Source organism: Pleuronectes platessa, chromosome 2, assembly GCF_947347685.1.
Source record: "Pleuronectes platessa chromosome 2, fPlePla1.1, whole genome shotgun sequence".
In the NCBI taxonomy this organism is placed as follows: domain Eukaryota; kingdom Metazoa; phylum Chordata; class Actinopteri; order Pleuronectiformes; family Pleuronectidae; genus Pleuronectes; species Pleuronectes platessa.
Genome location: NC_070627.1, coordinates 24,245,209 through 24,260,018, shown reverse-complemented (window position 1 = coordinate 24,260,018; position 14,810 = coordinate 24,245,209). Strand labels below are relative to the sequence as shown.

The 14,810-nt window shown below is 41.5% G+C and overlaps 2 protein-coding genes across 2 annotated transcripts; one reads left to right on the top strand and one right to left on the bottom strand.

Annotated features, from left to right (window-relative positions):
* Positions 1 to 2,104: 2,104 nt before the first annotated feature.
* gpr27 (G protein-coupled receptor 27) lies at positions 2,105 to 4,118 on the bottom strand. The gene has a single exon (XM_053442538.1). It carries the CDS (start codon positions 4,116 to 4,118, stop codon positions 3,003 to 3,005), a length of 1,116 nt encoding a protein of 371 aa, XP_053298513.1. The 3' UTR covers positions 2,105 to 3,002.
* Positions 4,119 to 7,947: 3,829 nt separating this feature from the next.
* Positions 7,948 to 14,443, top strand: LOC128460449 (eukaryotic translation initiation factor 4E type 3). The gene is made up of 7 exons (XM_053445657.1): positions 7,948 to 8,231; positions 9,508 to 9,580; positions 10,650 to 10,744; positions 12,125 to 12,185; positions 12,273 to 12,339; positions 12,438 to 12,593; positions 13,592 to 14,443. Exons 1-7 carry the CDS (start codon positions 8,053 to 8,055, stop codon positions 13,636 to 13,638), a joined length of 678 nt encoding a protein of 225 aa, XP_053301632.1. The 5' UTR covers positions 7,948 to 8,052; the 3' UTR covers positions 13,639 to 14,443.
* The last annotated feature ends 367 nt before the right edge of the window (positions 14,444 to 14,810 follow it).

Genomic DNA, 14,810 nt, shown 5'->3' with positions numbered 1-14,810 from the left:
GTCTTCCTGGTGTCGTTTCTTGGCATGATGGCTTTTCTACAATGTTTATGACATTAAAAATAAAACATATATAATGTAATATAGCACTAAAATATGTTTAAGACTAAACTTAACTGGTGCTTAATGGTGGGGTAAAGTGAGACAGTGTCCAACTTTACCCCACAGCATTTGTCCCACTTTATCCCGAAGCCACAATTTTAGAAAAACAACATCTCTTATCAATTCAGGCTAATCTTCAGCTAGCATCAATCACATGGTTTTATATGTTGGAAGTTCACCAACACGTATGATATAAGTTTTTCTACCTGATTCAATTTGTTTTGACACAACAGTTGATTAAGTTCGAAGCAAGAAAACTTACTTTTACATGCAAAAAACACATTTTTGTGAAAAAACATACTTTCCACAGCACCAGCACCAACTTCTCCTTCATGGCAAGGGGGGAATGGGAGGGGCTTTTAAACATAATAGTCACATGACCACAAATGTGTTCTGTTGCCTAGATACAGGGGGTATTTCACATCACCCAATGTCCCACATTACCCCGCTCTCCCTTACTGTTGTTACACCAGGTATTATCAACTCAACGTAAAAACGAATTTTTTTCAGTGATACTAAACATTGGTGGTAAAAAGTCAGTATTGGTGTCAGAATCGAAGCAAACAAATGTGTCCTTTTAGATTATTTGACTTCAAAATCCAAAATCACTCACACATCACTATGTAGTGCACTATATGGTGTGTTCATCATTTTGTAGTGGTGTCCCAATGTTCAGTGAAGTGTTTTATACCCTATACAGCGCCCTCGTTTCCCATAGTGCAAAATGAAAAATAGTGTCCAACCGATGGTCACTGACCGAGCACCATCTACCATCATGCCTTGTGCTTAGGGCGGAGAGACAAGAGGAGGAGGGCAGAAGAAACAGCCCGACCCGTCTTATAAATGTTAATACAAGCAGCGAAGCACATCATAGCACAAACTGCGGGTAACAAGTTTATTTCAACATTCAAAATATTTTTTTTACAATAAAGTATTTAAACTAAGTGTATGATAAACATTTTCCACTGCCTTAGTTATTGTTGTTATACGTCATAATCCGGAGAAAATGACATCATTACTGGCGCAAAAATGCGCAGAGTAGTGTCATAAAGCATTTATTTCTTTACTGTTGAGCTAACTATATAGTTCTCTATATAGAACTCAATATATTCAAGAAGATCATGAGTCCAAGTCTGTGTCTTTAATCAGTTGAAGTTGCTACTTGTACGTTTTCTCTGCTCCAGAAAGTGGTTACTTAGGAAGAGCTTCAGCCATTGTTGCATTAACAAGACAAGAGGCTATAACTTCTTCAGATCAGACCTGAGTGCTCTGTGATTCGGTCTCGTATTTTGATGAGATTGGGCTACACGTAAGCATGTAGAAGCAAAGAATTGATAGAAATTGGTCACACTGATTCCACTGATAATCAGTTGGTAATGCAAATATTATTTTCTCTATGAAGCTTTAGCTAAATCTTACACACATAGGTTCTTTAATTTTTTTAATGTCTATTTCCCAACATGAAGGTCCAACTGATGTTTCAAAGAATTCTTTACACTAAAGGATTACAATCTTGGTACGGAAATATAAAATCAACATGAATATTTAACCGTAAAACCAGCCTAACGATATTGAAGGGAAATTATATGATATTTAGGGAAAGTCTGCGTTACAACCTGGAGGTGGAGGGTTTTCTGAGGCAAGGACAGTTTGATGAAAAATGCTATTCAACACATGACCTCAGTTCTCTTATAAATAGCGACAGGCTGAGAAGTTAGAAACTACTACACTAATACAATACCAGTGTCGGTTTTAATTTATCAGCCAATTTGTTTAAACCCCAGATGCAACCCTCACTTTTTCAAACCTCAAAACTTGTTAAATCGTTTTTAGGTGCAAGGAAGAAAAGCAGAGTAGCGACACACGGCAGGGGGAGAAGTAAATTACACGATGATAACTGAGAGTGGAGTTTTCATATATAGAAATAAAGCGTGATGCATTCAAGACAGGAGATAAATCAAGCAGAGAGCTCTTGTTCAAAACAGATGATAGAGTCCAAAAGAGCTTATCCTCCATTTCTTTTTTATTTGCTAAGAAATACAAATGATGAAAACATCCTTTCCAAAGCAACAGATTGTTAACATTCGTCCCAGCGTCCATAATCGTAGAAAAATGAGACCTGGAAGTTGGATCGACCCATTTCTCATCACAACTGACCCATGAGATGAATAAGATGGATAAGAAATAGCAAAATACCCTTTTTTAAAGTGAGGTTGGACACATTTTGCAATAACACAAAGAAATCAGAGAGATTATGAACTATACAACGTAGCTGTTTAAAATAAATAAGGAAAAAGCGGAATAGGGATTTACATTTTTACAAAGGTGACATTGTCCTGACTAAAAATATACTGAGATCTGTGTCTGTGTGAAACTGATGTGACAAGTCATCAGGTGGGTCGCAGAAGTCAAGGAAATGGTCTCCAGCCAGCGGACTGAAAATAAGTTCTGTTGTGTTTCAGTCATCTGCAGAAGGCAAACAACCTGCAGACATGTTCGAATATAATTTAAAAAATATACAAATAAATAGTCAAAATGACATTCAGGTACAACAGTGAATAAAAACAGGTTATTATAAGTTTATATAGCGATAAATAAGGCAACCAATCATGAGGCTTATTTGTTATATGGGCTATATTGGCAATGAATGTCACCTACAGTCCATGCAGAGGTGTACATTAAAATAATGAAGCCCAGTTGGTGAGAGAAACAATAATGTTGTATCAGTCGGATCATGTTCTGGCAAACATTAAGTTAGAAATGAACACCGTAGTGAGCTCGTTTAAAAATGTTTGGTAAACTCTGCCGCGTGTAGTACGTGTGGCCTCAGCCTATAGTCCCAGTCTGCATGTGCACAGCAGTGTTTACATTCTGAATCAGGGTACCAGAGTGGGTTTGGAGGCTCAGATGACACAGTATGGCTCCATGGGAGTCTGTGTTCCCAGGCAGCAGGAGAAACGGGCTCGGAGCCGCACCCGGAGCTCCTTGTTGAACAGGAAGCTGATGATGGGGTTCGCTCCCGCCTGGGCGAAGCTCATCCACACCGCGGCGGACAGGTAGAGCGGCGGCACCGGAGCCCCCCGCCCGAATATCCTCAGGTAGCAGGCGCTGATGTACGGAGCCCACAGGACGAGGAAGGTCAGCGTGATCATGTAGAACATCTTCCCGATGCGCTTCTCCATCTTAAACTCGTCCAGCACCAGCAGCCGCCTGTTCCCTGGATGAGACGCCTGCCGGATGCCGACCAGCGTCGGCGGAGTGGGTCCGCGGCCGAAGCCGGCGATCCAGTTGGCGGCGGCCTGCCCGGTGGCCCCGGGGCCGTGGAAGGTCCAGTTCTGGCTGATGGCCGGCACCAGCTGGGCCGGCTTCATTTTGCGGTGGTCGTACACGAAGCACAGCATCTTGATATAAACCACATGGGTCGTGCCCACGATGAAGAGCAGCATCAGCATGAAGCCCAGCGTGTCGTTCGCCTTCACATAGCGGTGCTCGAAGGTGCACTGCTCCTCCTCACGGATGAACTTGTAGGTGCCCACGTCGAACACCGGCGGGAACGCCATGGCCACGGAGAGGGTCCACACCATGCAGATCACCGCCACGCACGTGCACAGGTTCATCCGCTTGGAGTAGAAGCGGTGGTGGGCGATCGCCATGTACCGGGTGACACTGACGCAGAAGAGCAGGAAGGCGACGTGGAAGCAGAAGAGCACCGACATGAAGGCGACGATCTTGCAGCTGAGCGCGCTGTACGGCCACACGGAGCCACCGCTGATCGAGGCCATCACGAAGGGGAAGCACAAGGCGGAGCGGAGCACGTCCGCCAGGCACAGGTCCAGGAGAAAGTAGTACGGAGCCTTGTGCAGGGAACTGTCCTTCAGCAGCAGCAGCGACAGGGACGCGTTGCCCAGCAGGCTGAAGCCCATGATCAGACCCAGGGAGGCCAGCTGGACCGCAGGGGCCGAGGACGCATAGTTCTGTAAGGACGGGCTGCTCTCCCCAAACTCACTTGTGTTTGCCATCTGTGCAGCCTGGGAGCTGGTGCGTACTCCCACATGCATTCATCCACCAGCGGTGCTATCCGGCCAGGGCTGAATGGAAACACAGCACAATCCAGAGAAAACAGGCAGGAGTCAAATCCTCTCAGACGCATCGGATCACATCAGTCTCGATGAAGTGCGCTCATCCCCCTTGAAAAGAAACAAACAAAATAAAGTATTTAATGTTTCTTCTTCCTCTTCTTTCTGTCCTTCATCTCACTAGAGTCTGAAACCATCGCGGTGTGATGCTCCTCGCTCTGCAGGACCAGAGCCGCCTGGTCCAGGTTCACGCACCATCTCTGGAGCAACAGACATGAAAACACATCTCACTTTGCACCGATGGCGGAGCCGTGCCGTTCGTTTTGAGGAGCACATACCGGACGCATGGCGCACATTACGCGCCCGCAGCCTCGGCGACGACGGCCACGCACAGCCTCGGTTCCAGGCGGTGGAGCCCGCAGAGGCAGACGTCTGGTCGGAAGCTTGCTGAGGGTCTGTGGGGTGGATATCACATGGCACAGCAGCGTCTGTAGCCCAGGATGCGACGCACGTCTCCCTGCATGTTGGGAGAGCAGGCCTGATACAGTCTATGCCTGTGATCAGCCGGGGGGGGGGGCATGTCTCCATGCACACATCATATGCAAATACTGAGGTCCTCTATCAGTGCACTGTATTTAATGTACCAATTATTATTATTGTTGTTATTAATGTCAGGCTTTATTACAGATCGAAGATCATGATGAGAAAAAAACATTATTTTTCATATGTGATATTTATGTATATAGTGAAAGGTTTTTATTATTTTAATTTGATTGCCAGCCCCAGCCTTGGATAAAGTTTATCTTATCTCATCTCATCTTATCTTACCTTTCCTTTCCTTACCTTACCATATTCAAGATTCAAATATATTTATTGTCATTATACTCAGGTACAACATATGGAAAACATATACATATATTTAAATATAAACCATAAATAGAGTTACAACAGTAATATCTGCAAGGAATTTTAATGATAACATAAATAACTATACAGAAAATAGATTTGGTATATTGAAAATATTGTTTTTTTCTTCTTTTAACTTTTGTATTTATTATTGCAAGACAACAGTTTTTCATCCAGGACATGGTGAAACCTTACACCCCAGCCCGTTCACTCCGCTCTGCATCTGCCAATCGGCTAGCTGCTCCCTCACTGGCCTGAACACTGAACAAAATCATGACTGTTTGCTATACCACGCAGAAAGTCTACATCTCTTCTGACTATACCTTTAATAACAAAACACAAAAGGTAGCACTTATATGCCACTTACCTATAGCACTTTGTAGTTTGGCTTTCTTGAAGCAAATTGTAATTACTTTATTCTTGTTGTTGTGGGTTTGTACTCTCATGGTTGAAAGCACTTATTGTAAGTCGCTTTGGATAAAAGCGTCAGCTAAATGAAATGTAATGACATGATTTTGTTGTTTAGATTTTAAATTTTGAATTGAAGACCTTGATCACACACTTTGTCCATGTTGGCTCTTGGGATTGGAAACTAAAGAAGTGACTCTTTTTGTTGAGGTCGTTGGAAAATAATATGACTCACTTACAAACAGACCATAGTAAACCACTGAACGATAAAGCAATGTAAAAAACCCGTTGGAGCTAACTGTGTGGGTTCAGCCGAGGAGACAGGTTGCATAATGCAGCAGCAGCTTGTCTGCAGAGAGCAGACAGAGTGGTGTCTGAGACGTTTCAGCATAGGCTGGTCTGGATGTTGGTTTGACAAAGACTGTAGATGATGACCTTTACAGAAATGACAGTGGATTTGACAAGTGGCTTGAAAACAGCTGAAGAGGAGAGATTCGCTGTCATCTCAAAAACATGACTTCAACACAACTCCGCATTAAGAAAATACACTCTTAAATAATCCAGAGGATGTCATATCAATATGTTAAAGACCTCTTTCTCTGAGCAGGATTTTAAAGTACAGTTTCCATTATATGACCAGGCTGAACTTTATGCTGCTGCTTCTGCGGTGGTTCACCAGCACCCCCTGGAGCCCGCTGCATGCAGCATCATGAGCAAGGACAAAAACCTATAAAACTGTCTCACTGACAAATATTGGCTTTTTGGGAGATTTAATACCCATATATGGACCAGGAATGACCGTCTTTGTTTCATAGTTCCCACTTTCCATTCAGAGTTTGGCCTGGTTATGATATTTGACCCTGATCACTGGTAAGCTGATCTAATCAAGTCCAGAGCAATAATCAAAGATGAGCTAGAGGCTCAAGATGCTACCAGAAACAGTATATATCCAGATGACACCAGTGGATCATTCATATTGCTCCAACTGTCAAGTAGTTAGGTTGGCCCAGTTCAGCATTGATGTTAGACACATATTCTACATATTTGGGGTTCTATGGTGAGACAGTGTTGATGTTTAAGACAGGTAATGTTATGCTAATATCCTTGTGGGGAAACTAGGATTTTATACAAAAAAGATTATCCTTGGGCACTAGTTTTGCTGATATATAGATTAAGTTTTTTATCTGTGACCTTGGAAACCCTTCTTGATATATTAATAATATTGAAAAAATACACTAATTTTGAGTCTGTGCATTGCAATGCCTAATAAAACTTGACATTTTCATACAGACAGATCTGCATAACGGGGATTTTCCCACTCTCTTGTGCCTGCGAAGAGTGCAATCAAGAGGATCTGGCTCTTGACTGGTTAGGATGTTCTCTTCTAATGGGGGCAGAAGAGAGAAAGGACACAATCAATTCACTTGATACTTGTACTTAATACAATCTGAGTACCCTGTTCCCCCTCCTCTCCCTGTTGGCTAACATACTGCTCCACATGTTCAGAGTAATTTCTACTTCAGATTGTGTTCTAGCAGTACTGAACTTTCTCCTTCCAAGATAAAGGACGCAGTTGCATTGTAAAACATAATATAAAAACGTACAAGCGATATTCACCATCTTGTCCCATATTCTAAAATAAGCAACTCTGTTCCTCTTTGGAAGTTTGCTGGTGCCCTGTGGCAAATAAAGTGTCTTAAAAATGTTGACAGTATGCGCTGAAAAGAATAATGATGGCGAAATGATGCTCTAACTCAGAATCGATACACAAATGTAACATTTAAACTTGTTTGTATCTCACTGTACTAATACACATCACAAAACACAGGATGCTTAAGAACTAACATCAGGCAACAAAACTAAAAATGAGCAGCGGGGAATTTATGGATATAAGTATCTTGGCAAACAAACAGACATTATCTACATTCAGCATAGCTGATGTTTATTAATATTAGAGAGACTCTTCCCAGGTAAATAAACAAAGTGTGTGCTCTGTGGACAATGAAGTGAGAAAGACAATGGTTTAAATGGTTGTCATGTTAAGCATTATACATAAATTTCTTCTTGTTTGCACGTATGTATGTATGTATGTATGTATGTATGTATGTATGTATGTATGTATGTATGTATGTATGTATGTATGTATGTATGTATGTATGTATGTATGTGAAGAACAGTGCAAATGACCGTCAACAGAAACGTTGCTAAAGTGTAAAAGCCAAAAAACAAATGTAAAACGCCACACATTATATATGGTGATTTGTCTGCCTGGTAGTTCAACATATTCATTTTTATTTACAGTTCACTGATAGTTGACGTTTCAATCTAGTTCATCCCCCCCGACATTCAGTCAGAGTGAGACCTCTGCTCCTGTTACCCCTCTCTTCTCTGTGGTTTCGACCAACCACTGCGTCTCTCCACGGCGTCGCCGTGACGTAATCGGTCGGCAGGCGGAAGAGCGGTGTGTTTGTGTTTGTGGGATCAGAGAACCGGCCGCTGAGCGTCGTCTCCAGCAGGTCGTCACCGGGACCGCGGTCACAACCTCAGCTCGGTGCCTGGACGAATGGAGGTTCCCGGGGGGGAGACGGGTGCTCAGATGGACGGAGCGGCGCTGAGCGGACAGACGGTTTCCTCTCACAGCGACATAGACATCGACGAAGAAAAGTTGGAGAATATCACAAAGAAACACCGAGAGGACGCGACTCTTCCTCTGCACTCACCCTGGACCTTCTGGCTGGACAGGTACGGTCAATGTCCTCCAGCTCTGCGGGCGGAAGGGGCCCAGAGGCCAGGAGCAGCTGCAGCGGAGCGGGGGGGGGGGGGCGTGTTAGTGAAGGCCACCCCTCACAACAGGCCTCCTGGAGCTCATGTAATGTAACTGTTTTTAACCATTTATAAGCAGAACAGTTATTCCACTGAAGGCTGTGTGGTTATACAAGGTTATATCATCGAGGTCACGAAGAGGGAAATGTTCAAACAAGTCTCAGCAGGGGAGTGTTTCCAGTTTCTGTTGAGAAAACAGCCTTTTGTCCGGGATCTGATCACAGACATTCAAACACATCCTCGCTGGGAAGCTCTGCCTCCTCTCCTCTTTTATGAGGTCACAGGATCCATTGGTTTAATGCTTCACTGTGGAGCAATTTCCAAACTCAAGAAGACGGTCAGATTGGATCTGTCATCTTTTAAAGGAGAGACACCGTAATGTCAAAGTGAGGAACCCATGGACCGTGGGACCCATTAAAACACGCATCACGCTCAAGTACTAGTTAATGAATTTTAAAATGTTGTTTATTTGGGTTGTGAGCACCTAACATTACTCAGAACCACTTAGTTTAGTTAATATCCAAGTCAACAGTGCAATTAATAATACAACGAATATAGGTGTATTGAACACTAGTCTAGCACTAGGACGTTTACCACTGGTGTTCTTCATGGAGGAATTATGAACCATTAAACGTGCATGTTAACAAAGGCTTCCAACTGAGAGTTAAAAGTAATGAATGTGATCAACCTGCCCCAAACAACGCCGTCCCTTAAGTAGAATGCTTTTATAGCTTACTGATCTTGGTTTACGCACCATATAATCAATATAAATGTGCAGAAAGAGGTCAAGAAGTACCAGAGGTATGATTCTTACAAAACAAGGACACCATACAGATATAGCACCAATCAAAAGCCAGCAAATGTCAGGACATTAATACAACAATATGCAATAATAGGCTAATATAATAAGTAAAATCACCAATATTAAAAACATTACTTCATACAGGGCATGGTTACACAGAGTAAACAAATCCACGAAGGTGGGATTTGAAGGTGAGGAGAAGGTCAATGTCATTGATGACTTGTGGGAGAGACGAGTAGAAAAACTTTAAATCAAACATTGAATGGTCTGGGTATTTTAGATTTAATTTTGGGTAATGGGTAATCAGTCTATGGTCTGTATATGTGTGTTAGCAGTATACCTGTGTCTTCTGTATCTCCTGTCGGCATAAACAGTCTTCTCTTGTCATTCTAGGTCATTACCGGGCACGACGGCTGCACAATGTGAATCCAACCTGAAGAAGATCTACACTGTACAATCTGTTCAGGTGAGACGTGGTGTCGGCTTAAAGAGCTTCATCATCAGAAGAGCAAACAGATCGAGTGCATGACTCGGCAAAGCGTCAGACTCGCGAGTGATTAATGTGAGGAGGGATAAGCAGTTCTTTGTTAGTTAAGAGCTACAGTCGACACAAATGGTGGAACAAATCTAACCATTACATCATCACATCATGGAGTATGTAAATATAGATAGAGCCATGTTACATCAGCTGAGTCACTGAGCTGTTTGTTACAGTGCATATATTACTGCTTAGTGACACGATGCTCTGATGGCTGCAGGAAATGTTCAGAGAAAGTTCCTCTCATGTTTTCATGTAGACTATCAGTTTGCAGACTAAAGTCAACTGAGCAGAAGATGTATCCCATCTAACTCCAAAACTAAAGTAGTGAAACCTACTGTGTGCAAATTAACCAACAGATGTTTCAATAGTAGGATGAACATTAAATCAGCATTAGTGATGGTGTTTTGTTTACAACACTGTCCCTGTAAACAAAGAAGTGCAACAGGATTGTAGTTTCACTTTCAAGAAGGAGAACACTTTAATGCCATGTTTTGAACAGATGGTCACACTCTGTAACATTCAGTGCTTCGGTGATAGTGGAGTAAATAACAACATAACAACCTGGAAAGACACAGACTGACAGTGTGACATAATTGTGTTTATGTTTGATTTATAGTTTTTTAAGTTTTAACATTGTGCCTCTTTTTATTAGTTTCTTGGCACATATTATATAATTGTTCATTATATAATTCACATATTATATAATTGTTCATTATATAATATGGGTGATTTTTACTGTATGAAGGAGGAAATGCTCTACTTTCAAAAAGTTTTAGCTGTTAGCGCTTGACTAATAAATCAACGAGGCCAATCGTTCTGAAGCACTGTCACTTTAGAAGAGTTTGCTTTATAAAGAGCTCGGACAAGTTCATGTTAAATTCAAAATGTGCTGTTTAGTATCTTGTAATCCAAAAAGACACAAAGCAATGTTTGTGTTGTGGTGTAAAAAAGATACTAGATACTAAGCCTCATGTGTGTGTTCTTGTGTTAACAGTTGTTCTGGAGTGTGTACAACAACATCCCTTCAGCCACAGCCTTGCCTCTGAGATGTAGCTATCACTTAATGCGCGGAGAACGGAGGCCACTGTGGTGAGATTGTTATTATTAGAATATTATATTTCTTTTCACCGGCTTGAACAGAAAACAAATTATAAGTATGGGGTCAACTGGTATGAAACAACTAGAGATAGACTCTGTGGTCTGTGTCTGCTCCACATGCTGTTTCAGGGCAGTAATGGTTGGAAGAAGGAGCTTGTTTCTTTTATAAGTTCCTCAGGAGGTGTAAGGAGGCTCAACATGTTATCAGTTCGCCCCAGAAGGATGCGTGTTGAGTGGGGCTGGCAGCTCATGTTCGGTGATGTATCAGTACGTCGGTGCCCCACCAGTGATTGCAGAATACAGAAGGTGCTCTTCCATTTTGTAAAATCATTCTGTGGTTGTTTCTGAGCCGTCTGTAGTGCATGTGCCTTGGAGGACAAACTCGCCAAGTTGCCATCATGTGGTACTCTGGTCATGTTTTTAGTGTCCTCTCGCGAAACCACACAAATGCTAATCTTGTCTGTGACGCACCACTGCAACATTCGATGTAGCAGGAGACCCTGATATTACTTGACATTTCTGAGTATCACAAACTCTAAGAAAAATCGCCTACTTGATACTTCAGAAACTTGGGCTCAGTTAATGTATTACACTTCTGGAATCTGTATCCTGGACCACAGGTCATCCAGTCCCATGAATTATGCCCATAATGATTTTGGTCCCTTCGATGCTGAGGAACAACAGCAGAGTCTGATAATTTGTGGCTGACTCTGAGCTTTTCTCTTACTCATTTTAGCTGCATTGCCTTTTCTAGCATTTTTGGAACAGGGCATGTTTAGCAGAGTGGTGATATGATCAAGTTAGATTTATTTTGTAGGAGGTTTGAGAGGCCCTCGGTTGCATCGTGTCCCAACATTCTTCCTCAGGTTCACAGTTAAACTCTGTTCGTGAGTGTGTGAGTGTGTGAGTGAGTGTGTGTCCTTGCCCCTGTGTGCACAACATGAACTATCGTGCGTCACATGAGTGTAAATTTGCCCGAAACAGACTTTGATTATATGAGAATAAAAAGTGGGTCGATCTAAGTATCAGTGCAGTGTTTGGTAACCAGTTAAAATATAATAAAAGATTTCCTCCAGCTGCTTTGGTCACGGTTAACTGATTAACTGTCAAGTGTATTTAACGTATGACATTGTTGTACTTTGGAACCATAGTCATTATTAAAAGACCCACTGTTTAACACATTACATAATAAATGGTCAGGTATAGAATTACATTTTTACATTAACACGTTGGTTGAGATTAGACATTTTAGCTTTTTGACAGCTGTTTACATTAGACAACATTATGTCTGTTAGTTGAAGTAAGATCTGTAATGTAAAACTGATCCCTCTGCACAGTTTCTAGTGTTTCTTTCTTCTTTTCTTCTACCAGGGAAGAAGAAAGCAATGCAAAAGGAGGAGTTTGGAAGATGAAAATACCAAAAGAAAGCACTGTAGGTGTCATGCTTTGTTTAGCTAATTTTCACATAAAAACATAAAATGATAAACAATGTTTCATCTTGTCTTTCTTCATGTTTCAGTTGGCAGTTTGGAAAGAATTGTTACTTGCTACTATTGGGGAGCAGTTTGCAGATAACTGTGCCTCAGGTACACTCATTTGTTTTTCTAAATATAGCCTTTGTGTTAATGTAATATTTATCTGCTGTTTACTTTGCTGCTCCTTTTGTCCTCCTCGTGTTTCACAGATGATGAGGTGGTTGGGGTCAGTGTTAGCATGCGAGATCGGGAAGACGTGGTGCAAGTCTGGAATAAAGATGCGTCTCTTGCAAACGAAGCCAATATCTTGGGAAAAGTCCGTGAACTCCTCCCGAACACATCTTTTAAGCATGTTTTTTATAAGTGTAAGTATGCACATCTCTTTGCACATCACTTCTATTTATTCTACATTTGGATTCAAAAACAGAAGTGAGGTTAAGCTTTGCATATGCTTTGTCAGATGCCATTGCCTGTCATGATACAGCAAAACACTCTGCACATTGAAAAGAGATAGTTTCAACCAGAGCATGTAAGAATTTCCGAGCGTGATTTACAGCGGGGTTGGGAGCCTCTGGGCCTGCAGGCCTATTTAATCCAGCACATGATACAATTCATTAATACACAAACTTGGACAAAAAGTTCTAATGAAGAAAAAATATATTTAATCCTGTTAGAAGAAAATGGCCCAAAACAAAAGGCTAATATTTCCTCAAGGGTGTGCTTGAATGTGCTGGTGAGATTGCAGAACTCCTTCAGGCATTTGGAGAGGTATCAGGACATGAAAAATAAACAACTGAAAATATTTGTTTTAATGTGGAACAAGCCTTACAACCAACAACACAAAATAATCTAAAATGCAAAGCAACTCGAAATACTGAGGACTTTCCCATTTTTAGGAAACGTGTACAGGAGTTTAAAGTCAACTCCTCAAAACCCCTGTTTTGAGGAGTTGAGACGGCTGTAAGCCAATCAGGTCTTACTGATGTTGAGAAAAAGGCAGCAGGGCAAATATGACAAATATCATTACACTCCTTCATACCTGCTTCACATATCAGTCAAACAGGGATGTCCTGTCACTGCCTCTTCAAAATTAAGTGCCAAAATAATACAAACAATAATATGTAACTCTGTGTACACCACAAGGAGTACAGAGGATTTTCTTGAACTTTGCACCAGCCTCAGATTTTGTTTTTAACTTTCAACCTACATTTGCATCTGGTATATCCCATTCATAATTCTGGATGAATTACTTTTCATAACACGTTCTGTGGTTCAGGTTTATAATGTGTACTGCGTGTAAAATGATCCTTATCTATGCTGAACACATCAACGGTTTCACCATGTATCATTTTGACTTTTTCAGCTCACATGGAACATCATGCCTTCGAGGGAGGACGCTCAAGACGTTAGAGTGTGACGCACTTTTGATTGTGTTTTTAGGCCTGAACTCTGTAACACTCATAAAGGCTCTGCCCACAACCTAATCTAGGATATTATTTTGCATTCAACAAGCAAATGTTATCAATATATTTTTATAACCTTTAATGACTGATGCCTTGTTTCATTTCCATGTGGGTCCTGAAGCTCTGAGCTCTTCAGACCATGTGTCTCGCCCCCAGTTCATTAGCACATGTCGGTTTGGACTCCCTCCTGTACTGACCTGCACTGCCATGTTCCTGCTCTCTGTACAGGCCATTGACCTCACAACTAGGATCTGGTATAGAGGTAACAGCTACATAGCCTAGTATGTTTTTAACTGTTTTATTTAGTGCCAAAGCACTTTTTAGCGTCCCCGGCTGGAGTTTTCACCTCATGTGGATTGCACTTTCCCTTATATATGGTTATATGTCGGTGGAACATGTCAAATTTCGTCCGAAAACCCCCCCCCCCGATCATGAGTCAGTGCAGCATGTTTCTTTAAAGTAAAGCACTCTAACAGAGATAGTGCAATCATGTATTTTACACATATTTTTCCAGTCATTTTATGTGACACTTTATCACCCAGTCCTAGTCACACAGTTGACACAGTTACTATTACTTTATTACAGCGTAGGCTCCAGTAAACTGGAGGCCTCGTGTTATTGTATGTCTCACCACTTTTATAGTTCAACTTTGGACTGGTTGATGAGTTGGTTATAAGGGAATGATATTTCCTTTTGTAAACAGGATTTTGTAGTGTCAAGGACAAAGTGAATAAAAGGTAAATTAAAAGAAATGTTCTCATCTGTGTTTCTTCTTGCAGCTTAGATCTATTAAAGAACAGTGTTTCTATTCTGGAATGTTGCGGATGTATTAATACCTCAGTGTTTCAGCATCTTTCACTTATAGCAAAGCCATTTTATGTGCAGATTCCTTCCAGTCTTACGTTACACCCTTTGTGCTGCGTCAGTGTATTTATTGTGTAAGGCAAGACAGGAAAAATGTAAAGGTCAGGTGTGTAGCAATGGCGCCTAAGATGTAAGATGGGTTCTAATCTCCACCAAGGAGGTTGTGTTTTCATCAGCATTTGTTTATCTGTTGGTTAGCAGCGTTACATGAAAACTACAATACGGTTTACCACAAGACTTGCTTGAAGGATGCTT